Below are 17,671 nucleotides of genomic sequence, written 5' to 3' on the forward strand. Positions count from 1 at the left end.
AATCCCATCAGCATTGAGCATGCTCAAACCATTCAAGGCTTTATACACCTCTATCAGATCACCTCGCTGGTACCTAGTCTCCAGACACTGTAATTTGCAAAATTTAAGCCTTTCTTCATAAGAGCACCCCTTTGTTCCCTTCACTAATCTTGTTGCCCTTCTCTGTACTCGTTCCAGCAGCTTGTACATCCTTCTTGAAATGAGGCCTCGAGACCTGTATACAGTACTCTAGGTGTGGCCTGACCATTGCCTTATACAAGGGAATAATCACCTCCTTATCCCTGCTAGAAAAATTCCTATATATCATTGACAATACACCATGAGCTACTCTTGCAGCCCGTCTGCACTGCTCAGAGAACTTCATATCTGCCTGCACAACCACCCCCAGGTCCCTTTCATTCTCTACCACTGTCAGTGTAGTACCACAGAGTTGATACGTTGCTCTGGGGTTGCTGTTTCCCATGTGTAGTACTTTACATTTGTCAATGTTAAACTGCATTTGCCACCTCTCAGCCCATCTGCTCAACCTTTCCAGATCCTGTTGCAGCAGCATAGTGTCAGTAGTGTCCTTGACAACCCTGCCTACCTTTGTATCGTCTGCAAACTTCGACATTAAGCTTGATATACCATCATCAATATCATTTATGAATACAGAAAACAATAATGGACCCAACACTGAGCCCTGAGGGACTCCACTAATAACATTAGAAAGGCTTTTGATACTGTTGCACATGGAAGACTGCTGCACAAATTGGAGCAGTGTGGCATTGGAGGCAAATTGCTGCTATGGATAAGGGGATGGTTGAGTGGCAGAAGACAGAGAGTGGTAATCAATGGACACTGCTCAACGTGGACTAATGTTATTAGTGGAGTTCCTCAAGGTTCAGTGTTGGGTCCGTTGTTGTTTTCGGTGTTTATGAATGATATTGATGATGGGATATCAAGTTTAATGTCCAAGTTTGCAGATGATACAAAGGTTGGCAGGGTCGTTAAGGACAATACTGACGCTATGCTGCTGCAACAGGATCTGGAAAGGTTGAACAGATGGGCTGAGAGGTGGCAAATGAGGTTTAACATCGACAAATGTAAAGTGCTGCATATGGGAAACAGTAACCCCAGAGCAACGTATCAACTCTGCGGTACTACACTGACAGTGGTGGAGAATGAAAAGGACCTGGGGGTAATTGTGCAGGCAGATATGAAGTTCTCTGAGCAGTGCAGACGAGCTGCAAGAGTAGCGCATGGTGTCTTGTCAATGATATACAGGAATTTTTCTAGCAGGGATAAGGAGGTGATTATTCCCTTGTATAAGGCAATGGTAAGGCCACATCTTGAGTACTGTATACAGGTCTGGAGGCCTCATTTCAAGAAGGATGTAGAGCTGCTGGAACGGGTACAGAGAAGGGCAACAAGATTAGTAAATGGAACAAAGGGTTGCTCTTACGAAGAAAGGCTTAAGTTTTGCAAATTACAGAGTCTGGAGACTAGGCACCGGCGAGGTGATCTGATAGAGGTGTATAAGGCTTTGAATGGTTTGAGCATGCTCAATGCCAATGGGATTCTTCATCTTTCTCAGAATAATCACCTCAGAGGGCATAAATTCAAATTGAGGAAGGACGGATGTCGGATAGATGTGCGGAAATTTGCCTTTGGCCAGCGGGTGGTTGGTTGGTGGAACCGACTTCCATCACTTGTTGTTGAAGTTGATAGCCTAAACAAATTTAAAGCTCAACTGGACAGGTATTTCGAACGAACGGAGGGGTGAAATGGGAGTGGTGTGTTTTTTTTTTTTTTTTTTTTGGCTGATGCTGAATAAGCTTGCTTTCTTGCATCATATGCCTCTGCTAATGCTAATGCTAATGCTAATTAGTCCACGACGAGCAGTGTCCATTGATTACCACTCTCTGTCTTCTCCCCCTCAGCCACCCCTTTATCCACAGCAGCAATTTGCCTCCAATGTCACACTGCTCCAATTTGTGCAGCAGTCTTCCATGTGCAACAGTATCAAAAGCCTTTCTAAGATCCAAGTATATAATGTCAAAGTTATTCCCTGCATCCAGTTCCTTTGTGACTGCATCATAGTATCCAATCAAATTGGTCAGGCAAGACTTTCCCTTAACAAAACCATGCTGTGTCCAAGCTATAACTGAAGTCTTGTCTAAATGATCCTGCAGTGCTTCTTTAACTAGTGCCTCCATTAATTTTCCTGGAGTCCAAGGAAGCTTTCATAATTATGGCTAAGGGTTTGCTTACTTCCTTTGCTGCCTCCTTTAATATAACTGGATAGATCCCATCCACCCCGGGTGCCTTTCTTGTGTTCATCTTCAACAATTTCTCCTCCACTTTACTCTCAGTTATTACAAGATTCTCTAGCTTACTGCTAGAGTTGAATACACCTCTGTCTTTCCCTTCGCTAAATAACTCCTCATGTGTGAATGTCGATGCAAAATATTCATTTAGTTTGTTAGCTACCTGAGCAGGATCATCAACAGTTGACCCATCGATATCAAGTGGACCAATCTGATTCATCCCCTTCCTTCTAGAGTTTACATAAGTAAAGAACTCTTTGCTGTTTTTCTTTGCATCCCTTGCCAAAGATTTCTCGTAATCTGCCTTCCCCTGCCTAACCTCCTTTGTAACTTTGTTACAGATCAACTTATATCTATCATAGGCTTCTGTGTCATGTGTTAATTTGTATGTATCCCACGCATGTTTCTTCTCTGCCATATGCCCCACCAGTTCATCTGACATCCATTTAGGCCTAACCCTTGAACAATATATTTGTTAGTTGGTATGTAAAGCCTAGTAGCTTCCAAGATAAGTTCTTTGAATGCTTCCCATTTTGCATTTGCTGTTGGTAACATCATCAGTTGGTCCCACTGTATAGAATTTAAATACTGTCTCAGTCCATCGTAGTCGCCTTTACGAAAGCAATAACCCTTTCCTTTACCCCTAATGGTAGTTACCTCTTTGAGTAAATCCCACTTCAGCACACTGTGATCACTGCCACCTAGTGGTTCATTTATCTGCAGATTCTTAATGCATGAAAAATCACTGCTGATAATCAAATCAAGAGTATTCCTCCCTCTAGTTGCCTCCCGAACATGCTGATGTAGAAAACAATCATCCAATAAATCCACAAAAGCCTTGCTAGTGTGTGAGTGACCAGACCCAAATTCCAGTCAATATCTGGGAAATTAATGTATTGATAATAACTACCTCCTGTGGGACCAGGTTATTTTTTCTTGGTGATTGCCATTATGTTTGCCTGTGAGGTCTGGCATTGTGTTGGCGGGCTGAAGGAATTGATGGGCCACCATTTTAATTAAGTATTTATGTATTAGAAGTTTATTGGCACAGAAGCGTCTTAGGTCAAAGGAGAGTTTTCTCCCAAAAAGTAAGAACGAATGAGTTAGAAAGGTATGACTGATAAAAAAGAATCTTTCTTTGAAAATGGATTATGTCCATTTTGAACACCTATTCAAAATGGATGTAATCGGGTCTAAGATGTACACACTGACAAGCTTAATGATAAATTCTGAAATAGCATCAGTGCCAACTGCAAGGATAAAGGTAGATAGTTAATTACATTTTGAAGCTAATGAATTTCAAAGTTAAAGGACTGATGAGGATTTTGATAGGTATTCTGTAGCCAAGATGTGGAACTTGGGTCACTTGGGGAAAAATTAGCCCTACAAATAAATTCTAGCCACTTGCTGGGGTCAAGTGACTGAGAGAAGGAAGGATTATTTTTTGGTATAACACTCGTTACTGAATAAACTCTAGAAGACAAGAATTTTTCAATTTTGGTTTCTTTTAAGTCTTACAAATTCTGCCCTAGCTGTCTTATAATTTTCACTATTGGAAACAGAGTTGTTTGTTTTTCTCTAAACAGTTTCTGTTTCTTTTGGAATTCTTCAGAAAGCTGGGAATTACACCATAGTTCGAAAAAGTTTGAAATTTTGAAGCTGCATTGTCTGCAATAGAGGCAAGCCATTCTGAAAGAAGGAAGGCAGCTAGGTCTGTGAGACAGGAGTTGAGAAGATGCCAAAGAAAGATTTTCAAATTTTCTAGAGAAATAAGCTTTCATGTTGCATGACTATGAAAAAATTCAAAAATTATGAAAAAAAGAGGACACTGTTCACAGATTGAGGAAGTTGTTCAGTGACAGAATTAACTCTGATAGCAAAAAAGTGCAACACTAGAACAGCTCCTTGTAGTAGTACTCCCTCCTCTGGCCAAAAGGACCAAGAGAGAAAGCATCACACATAGGCATTAAATCAACAGTTCAATAGAAAATATTTAATAAAAAATTTCCAGTAACTCTTATAGCCAAAGTTATGTCTTTTAAAATTCAAAATCTCCTCCAAGCCATGCCATATGCTTTTTCCATATCAAAGCAAAACCGACACCAGGTACTAGTGTTAAAGGAAAGCATCTCAGATAGATGTTTCCACACAGATTAAATGGTGGAGTGTTATCTGTTTCTTAGAAAGGGGGTCATTTGATTCCAAATACTGAATGAGGTACTGAAGATTCTTTCCAAGATCTTTCACAAGCAGCTTGTCATAGCAATAGGACAGCATTTATTTTTGGATCCTTTCCTGGCTTGGAGAAGTCAAGTACTTTATGCAAGTGCCTGGGCAGCAAGAAATATCTTGCTGCCCAGAAACTCTTTGCAGTAAAATATTTCAACAGACATTTGAGGGAATGTTTCCCCCTAGAGTGTTAGCAACTGCAGTTGGATCTGCAATTTCACTGCAATTATTTGCAGCCATGCAATTTTAATTATAAATGCAATTATTTTATTTTCATTTCTGGCTGGTGCAGCAAAAGCCTGTGACAACCTTGAACCATATGGCTAATACTAATACTAATTTTGAAAATGATGAAGTTACCAGTGTCACACAGTGTTGTTATTGTGAGTTTATGGTGTAAGAGTTACACAAGCCATAACACACCTATCTTGTGCTAATCAAATGAGTGAGTTTCTATGATTAGAGAAATTATTTAGGCTTTATATTGCATTGTAGAATTTTTTCTGCTTCAGAAAGGAGAAAATTCTTGCCATTTCTGGATCATCAGCTAAGAGATGCATCATGAAGTAAGTAGCACTTGTTAGAGATTTCATCAAAAATATTGCTTGTCGTGCTCAGTCACATAAAAGGAATTCCATAACGATGAGGTGGACAGATAGTTGGGTCTTAAAATTTGAGCACTGGAGTGGATCAGAAGTAGGTGAGAGTGTGATAGATGAGTTTGGCCTTTCTTTAACTGGCTGGTAGAACTTTATTATCTCAAAAACCGGTTCCCAAGACTTAAAGATTTGCTTAATGCCATATTACAGCTTATTGTTCACTTGAATATGCCAGTTCTGTTGTCATATTTCTGTACATTGTTCATTTATAATATTCATAGATTTATAATTACTAAATGGTACACTAAAACTGTCATTCTCTGGGATGCCTATGCCACCAGGGATCCATCAAAAGAGGCTAAGTTGTTTTTATTATCATTCATGCTTGTTAAAATATCCCAAATTCATTTGAATAATTGATGCATGTGAAAACTATGATAACCATTATTCTATATTGCACTCTGCATTTTCTTTAACTTTTAAAAGAGAAACTATTCATGCACAGCAACATTATATTTAAAATTGAAAGCATAATCATTATAATATATAGAACAAGTAGGGAAAATAATTTAAAATTACCTTCTACAGCTGATATATTCTCCTGGTAATCAACAATTGCAGGAGCACCCTCCTCATTTTCAGGAACAGGTCTGAGGGGCGTAGATGGTTTATCTGCAATTTCTTGAATCTCAGAAACGCTAAAAATTGTAATTATACTTGTATAAAGGGAAATTTTAGTAATCCACAAACAATTATTTTTTTTAAAAAAAAATTGTTGAATGTCAAATCACACACCCCAAATTGCCTTAGCATGTTGATTCCAACAAGCAACGGACCACACAACAATGTAATGATGGCAATACTACATGATTTCTTTCATATGAGGACTGTTCAATAAAGAATGATTTTTTTTTTTTTTTTCTTTTTTACAACATACTTTTATGGTCTTTTTCAAAGTAGTCCCATTTGATGAAATGCACTTACTCCAAAGTTTCTGCCGTTCTTCAAAAACATAGTGGAAGTCATTTGTTGACATGTGGTTGAGAATTGCCTCCAGTGTCTTTACAACTTATTCTGACAACTGGAAACATTTTCATCACAGCTCCTTCTTTAACTTGGGAAATAAAAAAAAAAAAAAAAACTGAAGAATGCCAGGTCAGGGCTGTAGTGCAGATAAGGAATACATAACACATTTGATATTAATGCTGGCCAAGTACTAGATGACAGTATGAGCAATGTGAGGTTTCACATTTTTGTGATGTGGCATTCACTGGTAAACTATTCCTTGAATGTTAAAAAAAAGAGATGACCTTAACCTTTCTTGCAGAAGCCACAACTTTTGCTTTTTTTTTTAGTGTTGGTGATGATGTAAACTTCCAAACAGAGCTTTGTTGCTTACTCTCGGGGTCGAAAAAATGAAGCCATGTCTCATTAGCAGTTATCGTCTTGTGCAGAACCTCACCATTTACAATAAAAACCTGTCCATTGCAGCTCCTGACAAACCTCTATTCGAACTTGCTGTTTCTCAGGTGTGAGCAGTCTTGGTATTCTCAACCTCTCTGCCAGTTGCCTTACTATTATACGATGATCTTCTCTCACAATCACAGAAGCAGTGTTTATGGTTTTTGTGGTACAGAAGTGGGTGGAGCTCCAGGACTGCTGATTTCTGTGATTGAATCACATCCATCTTTAAACATTCTAAACCACCTATGAGCTGTATCATATAGAAGCACAGAGTCACAACAAGCCCCTTTTAACATTTCATATGCTTCAGCTGATGTTTTCTTGAGACAGAAATAAAATCTGAGAGAAGCATACTATTCCTTGCATTTCACATCCATTGTAACATAGGCAAACTGAACAGGCATAAAACTTAACCAAATGCCAATACACAGCCAACTGAGCAGTTTCTATGTGACGCAGCTTAATTTGGTCTTAAATTCTATAGCTCAGGTAGAATAGCAAACAATATGGTTGTTTATGAAAAATTATGATCATTCTTCATTGAACAGTCCTCGTAATTCAAAATTATATCAAACTTTATGATGATGGCATCCAGATTTATCTTCAACTGACTTCTTTCTCTCAGCAAATTTGAAGCAAGGTGAAACAACATACAACTTCACACATTAGAACTGAAATGGAATATTTCCATACATTTTCAACATAAACTGCTCCCAATCCAAATGCCAGTTTGGACTGCACATCCTCACATGCAATGCAAAATAATACTTTTATCAGAATTGATCATTTCAATATCATTACTTGTAACAGAAAAATAGCTCAAGTGGAAAAATTCTGCACCACAACTGAAATAACTGTGTGTGTGTGTGTGTGTGTGTGTGTGTGTGTGTGTGTGTGTGTGTGTGTGTGTGTGTGTGTGTGTGTGTGTGTGTGTGTGTGGATACACACAAGCAGTTAATAAAAATTTGTAAAATAACACATTGAACACCACATTTGTAGAATGCATTGAGCATTACAGCTCTGGTTCATACTAGTTAATATAAATGTATTTGTACACACACACACACTGAATGATCACTGAATTATAATCACCTATCTAATACTGTGTTGGGCCACCATTTGCATGGATAACAGCCACCATTTGCATGGATAACAGCCACCATTTGCATGGATAACAGCCACTATTTGCATAGGCATTGACTCCACTAGATATCCATTGATGTCCATACAGATTTGCAGCCGTGCTGCCTGAAAGACTTTCCACAGCAGTGTCAGAATAGATGATGGTTACATCTCCCTACGTTTCACTTTCCGTTCCAAAACATCCCACAAGTGTTCGATTGGATTAAGGTCAGGTAAATTTGGAGGCCAATCAAAATGCATGATATCTTCACTGGGTTCTTCAAGCCACCCATGCACAATGCAGGCCTGATGATGTGGTGCATTACTGTCTTGGAAGATCCCATTTCTGTATAGGAAAAAATGCAACATGGCTGGGTGCACATGGTCTTCTTAGAGCTGCCAGTAGATCTCATCAGGGAAACATTGTTTCATACACACCAGGTATCCTAATTCTTGACGGCACAACATGCCCCATATTAAGCAACCACCACTACCTGCTTGGATAGCAGCACTGAACAATGGGTCCATGGACTCATGTTGCTTACACCACACATGAAGGCATTCATTGGTATGTTTTCACCAGGTATTTGAACTCATCCGATCAGCACACTCGTTTCCAGTCCTCCAGTATCCAACCAGCATGCTGTTGACACCACAGCATTCACTGCTGGTGATAGGGTCCGATAGCCATGTTAGCAAGAGTGCAAGGCTGTACTGAGTGGAGTGCGTGTGTGGTTCAAGACCAGCTGTCAGTAGTCACAGATTTCCTCCTCAATATCTTCAGTTAGTCAATCTCTAGGCTGGGTGCTTTAGCAAGACAAATTCAAGGATCCTAACTAGAAATGCATTCAAAATAAATAAACTGTTGATAATGATCAGTGGTGAGGAGAGGGTGTTTCTTTGGTCATCTGCTGTGGAACACCATACATCTGAGTGTGCAGTGCATCATCATTTGGAATATTTTTCTTGCAATTCCCATACTGTAATGGATGCCAACTGTCATACAGTGACTTACTGCTGAGCCTGTACAACACACTCACCTTTGCGTACCATAAACATCCACCTTGCATGATCATTTTATGGTTCTCAATGGGAGGTGGTTTGACCAGTTTAGCACCATTCTTTGTATATCTTAACAGTGGGCCATGAGCAAACAAGAACATGCCATTTCAGATACAGAAGCACTCAATGCATGAGCCACAATTAATCATGCCCTTTTGAAACTCTGTGATGTCTTTACATTCCATAACTGATATTTTATCACTTTGACTTGCACAATCAGATGAAGTTATACACTGTTCCAGCATAGGAAGCTGTTCAATTTTTATACTGCAGGCAATGTCGCACAGCCCATTAGAAACGAGATGGTTATAATTCATTTTGAGTGATCATTGAGTGTATATACTTGCAATATAAATTCCAGATATCTTTCACAATCAATTTCAAAATGTTATAATAATCTTATGTCCTATTAAGCTAAAGTAAATCAAACTAAAATCATTAAGCAAACAACTAAAGTGGAAATTTTAAAAGAATCATTAAGGAAAACTGTTTCAATTGGCATGGTAATGAGTCTTTAATTAACAGGTTTTAATTTATTTAACTCTTGAAATAGCATGCATATGTAATTTTCAAAATATATGTTCATTAAAAGCAGTTTTAGCCAACTTTTTCTTATAAAACTGATGGTAAACTCGGCACCATTTTTCTATAATACTATGATAAAACTTTGTGCGACAGTTTAGGCCTAGTGATATCCAAGTGCTCTTATTAGATACCATTAGGCAAATCCACTGTGGTGAATTCACTCTTCCCAGAGTATATACACTGAAAGGACAAAATTCATGGGATACCTGGTTCCTGGGCAACACTATGCTCTCATCCGTCTCACTACTGGACAAACCCACTATTTGGTAGGTGTACAGGTACTGCATCACGTAGATGTAATTCGATTTCAGTATGGATAAATGTCAAGACTTAACTGACTTTGAAAGATGGATGATAGCGTGTGCCCGAAGCATGGGTCACTCTATCGCGGAGATGGTACAGAAACTGCACTATCTCCATTCAACAGTATCAAGAGTGTATTGGGAATTGACAGTGGAAAACGAGGTGGATGAATGTGGTCATCGATATCTGTTGATGGCCACATTCAAGATAGTATCAGCACAAAAAAAAAAAAAAAAAAATGCTTCCCATTTCACCCATTCGTTCGCTCCAAATGTTTGTGCACTTCTTCCTTGAATTTATTTAAGGTATCAACTTCCACAATGACAGATGGAAGTTTATTCCAACAATCAACTACCCACTGGCTAAAAGAAAATTTCCACACAGCTATTCAACAAAGGTCTTTCCTCAATTCAGTTTATGCCCCCAGAGATTTTTAATCTGAGCAAGAGGAAGAACTCCATCAGCATTCAGCTTGCTCAAACCATTCAAGGCCTTATACACCTCAATCAGATCACAGTCTCCAGATGCTGCAATTTGCAGAACTTATGCCTTTCTTTGTAAGAGCACTCCTTTGCTGTCCTCACCAGTCTTGTTGCCATTATCTGTACTTGTTCTAGCAACTTTACATCCTTCCTAAAATGAGGATTCCAGACCTGTACACAGTACTCAAGGTGCTGCCTGACCACTGCCTTATACAAGGGGATAATCACCTCATTATTCCTGGTAGCAAAATTTCTGTATATCATGAAAATACCTCATGAAATGCTGTGGCACCGAGTCTGCACTGCTCAGAAAACTTCATATCTGACTGAACAATTACCCTCAAGGTCACTTTCATTCTCCACTACCATGAGTGTAACACCACACAGTTGGTACATTTCTCTGGGGTTACTGCTATCCATATGCACTACTTTGCATTTGTCAATTTTAAATTTCAATTGCTACTTCTCAGCCCATATGCCCGACTTTTCTACTTTTCCAGATCCTGTTGCAGCAGCAGCATACTGTCATTATTGTTATTAACAACCCTGCCAACCTTTGTATAATCTGCAAACTTTGACATTAAGCTTGATATACCTTCATCAATATCACTGATAAATATACAAAACAACAATGGGCCCAACACCGAACCCTGAGGGACACCACTAATAACATTAGTCCACGTAGAACAGTACCAATTGACCACCACTCTCTATCTTCTCCCACTCAACCATCCTTTTATCCATTGTGGCAACATATTCTAAAGTGTTATCTTGTAAGGTGATTAAGTTCTTTATTCTTTCCTTTCAACTGTTTCTATTTGTTCTATATATGTTATTTTTGATAAGGAGACCATAAAGATGAATCATATTCCAGAACAGAATGACCCTGATTAAATATAATTTTTCAACTAATTGATGTAATTTTAGACTGGAAAAAATAAGGCCTAAAATCTGATAGTATATTAATATGACTTTTAAATTTGAAGTTTGATGAAATTATAATTCCAGGATCTTTTCTTTCTAGAAGAGTGGAATTTATTGTATAATTTTATCTGAGAAGGTTTTTGTGAGAGTTGGCACAGGAAATCACAAAACGTTTACTAATATTGATGTGTAGGTAATTTGTATGAGACCAGTGTTTAAATCAATTTAAATTTTCTTGTAAATTTGTTTGCTACATTGGTGATGCTATTGTAGCCTAAGATGGCTGATAATGGATTCAGTGAAGTTGATTTATATCTCTGCTCCTACTGGAACACTCAGTAAATGTTGCTTTCTGTCACTGGAATGGCAGAAGGCCACTTTTATCTCACAACACTACATGTTAATAAAATTTTGTGAAAATAAAATTTCTTGAACAGACTATTGTTATTAAAATGAATGCCTTAGAATTGTTTAACCTATCACACTGCCCCATTTCAGTTTCATGTTTTTAAGGATGTTCAGTTTTTTAAAACATAACATAATGTATGTAAATGTATGATGCGTGTTACAAAGGTTAGCTTACTATCTAGTATTAGGCCTAGAAATCTAAAACAGTTTCATAAGTTGGATAAGTTTCAACCATAATTCAGGTTCAGGATGCATACCATGATTCTTACAAAAGTAGATCACTGTGGATTTTTCTAAGAGACAATAGCCATTGCTCCTAGATCTGTACAGTCAGTCCTCATATAACACGTGTTTACATTACACGAATTCGATCATACACGATTTATAAATAGGGGAACGATATCTTATATAACACGAACCGAATTCGCTTATGCACGATTCGCCTTTGTGTTTACAAGAAATGGCAGTCGAATGCGGAATCACTCCAACTGAATGCAACATGATAGGAATGAAGAGAATATTCTGAAAATGTATTTATGTGTTTTATATCAGTGAAGGGGAAACACATTTCACCATAATAACGTAAAAACCAACACAATTGGTATAATCGCAAATGCAATTAGATCGAGTTTACTACCAGTTTATAACAGATTCCACTAGCAGAAACGCAACTGGAAATTGTTTTTATTGTTTTATGGTAGTAACCCCTAGAAATGTGCTTTAGTAAAATGTGAGGTGTTAATAGTGTATCTCTACCTTTACGGTGTTGTTTATTCAGTTGCTACACGCGTTTATGTGTATCAAGTGTGCCTCCTCGTTTTGTAATTGTGCTTTATTCCCTAAAAATGAGTAAAATACTTAAAAGGTGTGAAAAGAAAGCGTCCTGGTGAAGACACTGCAGATTCAGAGAGAAAAAAAAAGCAATATCGATAAACAGAGGCGGACTGGATCAAAAATTCTTACCCGGGAAAATTTATAGTGGCCTCATACTACGGTTTATGGCCAAAATCACACCGGCCTCCGGCCCACTGGGGTTTTTTCTCCGGTAAGGCTTATGGCCAGTCCGCGACTGTCGATAGCGAAAAAATATGAAACTGTGAAATGCTTTGAGCAAAATGAAAGACCATGTGATATTGCACATGCTACAGTCCTAAATGAGGCAACGCCGAGAATTACAAAGAATGCAGAGAAAATAAAAACAACTTTCATAGCAGGAACAACTCAAAGTGTAATTAAAATCCATTAGATTAAGACACAAAGAATTGGAAGAGATGCAACGGCTATCAACTGTTTGGATAGAAAATCAAACAAAAATGGTGTCAAAATTTCTACACACAGGACAACTGTCTGCCCTCAGCAATGTCAAGTGCCAATATCCTATGTGGAGCTGAGTTAGAGCAACTTCCTCTTTACAATTTCCTGCACAGAGTAGACTGTCAGTGATCGATTACAGGCTTAATCTCGTATAACTTGTTTTCAGCCTGCATATGACACAAGTGCTGCCATTCGGAAACCAGTGATATTATTTCATATTGTTTGCCTGTAGTCTGTATGGGGGACTAGCAGGCGAGTGTTAAAAGGGGTCACTGATTAGGCTGCAGTATATCCGCCAAATTATTTCACAAAATTCCAATGTGGCTGGGGATCCAGCAGAAATGAATATCAAATTCAGATTGAGAAAGGAAAAAGGATTGAGAAAGTCACTTCTACTGTATCCAGGACAGGACTGGATGAAGACTGAACCTCATCAATGATAAAGACTACAATGAATTGAGAGAATCGGTATATATAATATGTTTTTGATGGTGGTTGGTTTGTATATGATCCAAGGCTAGCTCAAACTGCATGCAACTCTGCAGTCAATAAATAAACTGCATTTGTGGGATATCTGCTCAAATATCATAGTATCTGGGAAGGAAGCTGCAGATCCTACTACTTACTTCAAACCATCTATGTACACTGGCAAGAACTCAGAATGGTCAGATCAATTTGCTGAAAAGAACTGCAGGTAGCCAGCAGATGGAGTACTGTCCTTTCCCCAGTCATTAAGAAAGAAGTCACAGGGGGACACGAGCATGCCAGGGTGGACGGGATTGCCCCAGTGATGGAGCAAACATTATTTAACGTGATGTCTAAATCTCTGAGTAGCGATTGGATATGAATACTGAATGGATGATTGACAGTCGGGCAAGTGTTGTATGGATTTTCCCAATGTAGCCCAAAACCACACTGGGAAAATTGTCTACGTGGGGCAGTCTGGAAGGGATTTCATTTTTAAAACATACTAGAGAACCATTTCCTATGAAGGGAATAATGGCTCATTCACTTAGAGGCTCTGGATAGAGAATGTTCAAAATGCTCCAGTAACAATATGAATTGCCTGATGATGAATGGGATCCAGTCATTGAAGTAGTCTGGGTCTAGCAGATCAGTATACCTGGGATCAGTAGTCTATCTTAGAATGCACGAGTACACAAAAGAAGTGAAACAGGTTGGCACCCCAAGAAATGGATGAGATCGCATGTAGGATATTCCAGCCTCTCATCCACTTTGCACATAGTTGATATGTCAAATTTCAGAACAACAGAAATGTCAAATTTCTATCAAATATAAATTCCAAAAATCTACTCTCATTGGCATTAGCAGAGGCATATGATGCATGAAAGCAAGCTTATACAGCAACAGCCAAAAAAAAAAAAAAAAAAAAAAACCTTCGCATTTCACCCATCTGGTCACTCCAAATGTTTGTCTAGTTCAGCCTTAAATTTATTTAAGCTACAAATTCCACAACAACAGATTGCAGTCTGTTAGAGCAATCAACTACCCGTTGTCTAAAGGCCAACTTCCATACATCTATTCTACAATTGTCTTTCTTCGATTTGAATCTATATCCCCTCAGGTTCTTACCCTGAACAAGCGGAAGTATCCCGTCAGCATTGGGGCCTGCTCAACCCATTCAAGGCCTTATACACCTCAATCAGATCACCTCACAGGTGCTTAGTCTCCAGATGCTGCAACTTCCAGAACTTAAGCCTTACTTCATAAGCACACCCTTTTTTTTCTCTCACCAATCTTGTTGCCCTTCTCTGTACTCATTCTAGCAACTCTACATCCTTTCTAAAATGAGGCCTCCAGACCTGTATACCGTACTCAAGGTGTGGCCTGCCCATTGCCTTATACAAAAGGATAATCACCTCCTTGTCGCTACTAGCAAAATTCCTATATATCATTGATAAAACTCCATGACCTGCTCTGGTAGCCTGTCAGCACTGCTCAGAGAACTTAATATCTGACTGCAAAATTACTCTCTCCCCCAGGTTATTTCATTCTCCACCTCCATGAGTATAGTACCACAGAGTTGGTAAGTTTCTCTTGGGTTACTGCCACCCATATACAGTACTTTGCATTTGTCAATGTTAAACTTCAGTTGCCACTTCTCAGCCCATCTGCCTAACTTTTCTAGATCCTGTTGCAGTAGCATACTGTCTTTACTGTCATTAACAACCCTGCCAACCTTTGTATCATCTGCAAACTTGGACATTAAGCCTGATATACCTTCATCGATATCACTGATAAATATATAAAACAAAAATGGGCCCACAACCGAACCCTGGGGGACTCCGCTAATAACATTAGCCCATGTAGAGCAGAGTCCATTTATTACCGCTCTCTGCCATTTCCCACTCAACCATCACTTTATCCATTGCAGTAACTTGCCCTTAATGCCATACCGCTCCAATCTGTACAGCAGTCTTCCATGCGTAACAGTATCGAAATCTTTCCTGAAATCGAAGTATATGATATCATATCAAAATTATTTTTAGCATCCAGTTCCTTTGTGACCACATCGTAGTATCCACTCAAATTGGTCAGACAAGACTTAACAAACCCATGCTGTGTCTGAACTTTTGCTGCTATCTTTTCAAGGTGATACTACATCACATCTTTAAACAGTGACTCCATTACTTTTCCCTGAACAGAAGTTAAACTAACTGGTCAATAATTAATTGTGTCACCCTTTGAACCAACTTTGTGTTTTTGGGATACATTTGCACCCTCCCCCAACTCAAAGGAGTCTCTCATAATAATGGCTAAGGGTTTGTTTACTTCCCTTGCTGCTTCCTCCATTATAACTGGATAGATTCCATCTGCCCCAGTTGCCTTTTTTATGTTTAACTTGAACAATTTCTCCTCCACTTGACGTCAGTTATTATAAAATCATTTAGCTCCCTGTTAGAGTTTGATAAACTTCTGGCATTCCCCTCCTTGAATAATTCCTCATGTGTGAATGTGATTTGCAAAATACTCATTCAGTTTATCAGCTACTTGAGCAGGATCATCAATAATCAAACCATCTATGTTAAGTGGACCAATCTGATTCATCCCCTTCCTCCTAGAGTTTACATAAGTAAAGAACTCTGCTGTTTTTCTTTGCGTCCTTCGCCAAAGATTTCTCGTAATCTGCCTAACCTCCTTTGTGACTTGATTACAGACTAGCTTATATCTGTGGTAGGCTTCTGTGTCACCTGATAATTTATATGCATCACATGCATTTTTATTTTCTGCCATGAGCCTCGTTAATTCATCACATCCATTTAGGCCTGAACCTCGAACAGTATTTCTTAGTTGGTATGAAAAGCCTAGTAGCCTCCAAGATAAAGTCCCTGAAGGCTTCCCATTTAGAATTCACCATTGGTAACATCATCAGTTGATCCCACTGTACAGAAATTAAAAACTGTCTGAGACCACTGTAGTCACCTTTACAAAAACAAAAACCCTTCCCTTTACCCTTGATGGTAGTTACATCTTTAAGTAATTCTCATATCAGTACATTGTGATCACTGTCATCCAATGGTTCCTTTATCTGCAAATTCTTAATGCATGAATAATCACTGCTGATAATCAGATCAAGGATATTACTCCATCTGGTTGCCTCTCAAACGTGTTGCTGTAGAAAACAATCCTCCAATAAAATCCACAAAAGTCTTGCTAGCGTGGTAATGACCAACCCAAAAGTTCCAGTCAATATCTGGAAGGTTAAAATCCCCCATAACAAGACATTCTGATTTACTGGCCAATTCTATTTCTCTGCAATTCTCATGATTAGGCCTATAACATACTCCTACTTTCATTTTCCCTTTCCCAGTGTTTATGTCACACCAAACAGACTCAACATTGCACTGTCCACCCATGTCAGCTGGTTACACTTCCTTAGATTTTGTGTTTCTTAACTAACAGCATAATCCCTCCTCCCTTCCTACCCTGTCTGTCCTTTCTGTACACATTGTACTCCCCAAATTCCAATTCTGCACTGCTTATATCTGTGTGACACCTTGTCTCTGATATCCCAACAATATCTGCCTTTGATGTCTTGATCAGCACTTCAAATTCATCAATTTTATTTACTATACTTCTAGAATTAGTGTACATGCAAGTATACATGTACAAGAAAATACTCAGCCCATGTATTTTCTTGTTCCATGATGATTCCAAGCAGCTCTTGAAGCCCCTAGCAACTTGCTCTCTATGCTGCTGCTCATTACAATAGAAGCAGTGCAAGAATCTCTTTCGCCCCTGCCTGTGGCTGCCGTTAATCTTTTAGTCTGTAAATCCCCCCAATCTAGCAGTTTTCCAACCCACCTAACACTGCTTCAATAGCATCAGCAAATATTCTTGCACCCTTTCTATTTAAGTGTATACGATCTCTGCCATGAGCAGAGACGGGATACATGTAGAAACAGTCTCTCCTGTTAGCAAGCACAGACTACGCTGAAAAAAATTCTACCCCATGAGCCTTGCACAATCTCTCCAGAGCCGAATTTATTGACAACACTGTCATCATATACTCCTTCCTATGGTGTCTGAGCAGAATTGCAGACACTTTTAAATTTAATCCTAACTCGCAACTTTTTTCCAGCATCGATCTGTACTTGTTAAGTAAAACTGCAGATTTCTTACTCTTAAGGTCATTAGTGCCGACGTGTACAATAATATCACCTTTTGTGCCCTTAAAAGATGATATCTGCCCTACAGTGTGATCAACTTTTTTCCCTGGCAGACATACCCTGGTCCTGTTCAACCTATCATGTACTACTGGAATAGCACGTCGTCCAAGTCTCAGTTCGGGTTCAGGGTGAAGGTTATACTTTTGGCAAAAATGTATGCAAATGATATTTTGAGGGGA

The 17,671-nt window shown here is 38.8% G+C and overlaps 1 protein-coding gene across 1 annotated transcript in view; it reads right to left on the reverse strand.

Annotated features, from left to right (window-relative positions):
- Positions 1-17,671, reverse strand: part of LOC150087120 (twitchin-like) — a 3,511,780-nt gene that overhangs the window by 2,826,508 nt on the left and 667,601 nt on the right. Inside the window, 1 exon segment of the mRNA XM_090372971.1 lies at positions 5,717-5,835. Coding sequence (XP_090229097.1) covers positions 5,717-5,835 — 119 coding nt within the window.

The sequence above is a fragment of the Mastigoproctus giganteus genome, chromosome 4, assembly GCF_048544385.1.
Source record: "Mastigoproctus giganteus isolate SK-2022 chromosome 4, ASM4854438v1, whole genome shotgun sequence".
In the NCBI taxonomy this organism is placed as follows: Eukaryota; Metazoa; Arthropoda; class Arachnida; order Uropygi; family Thelyphonidae; genus Mastigoproctus; species Mastigoproctus giganteus.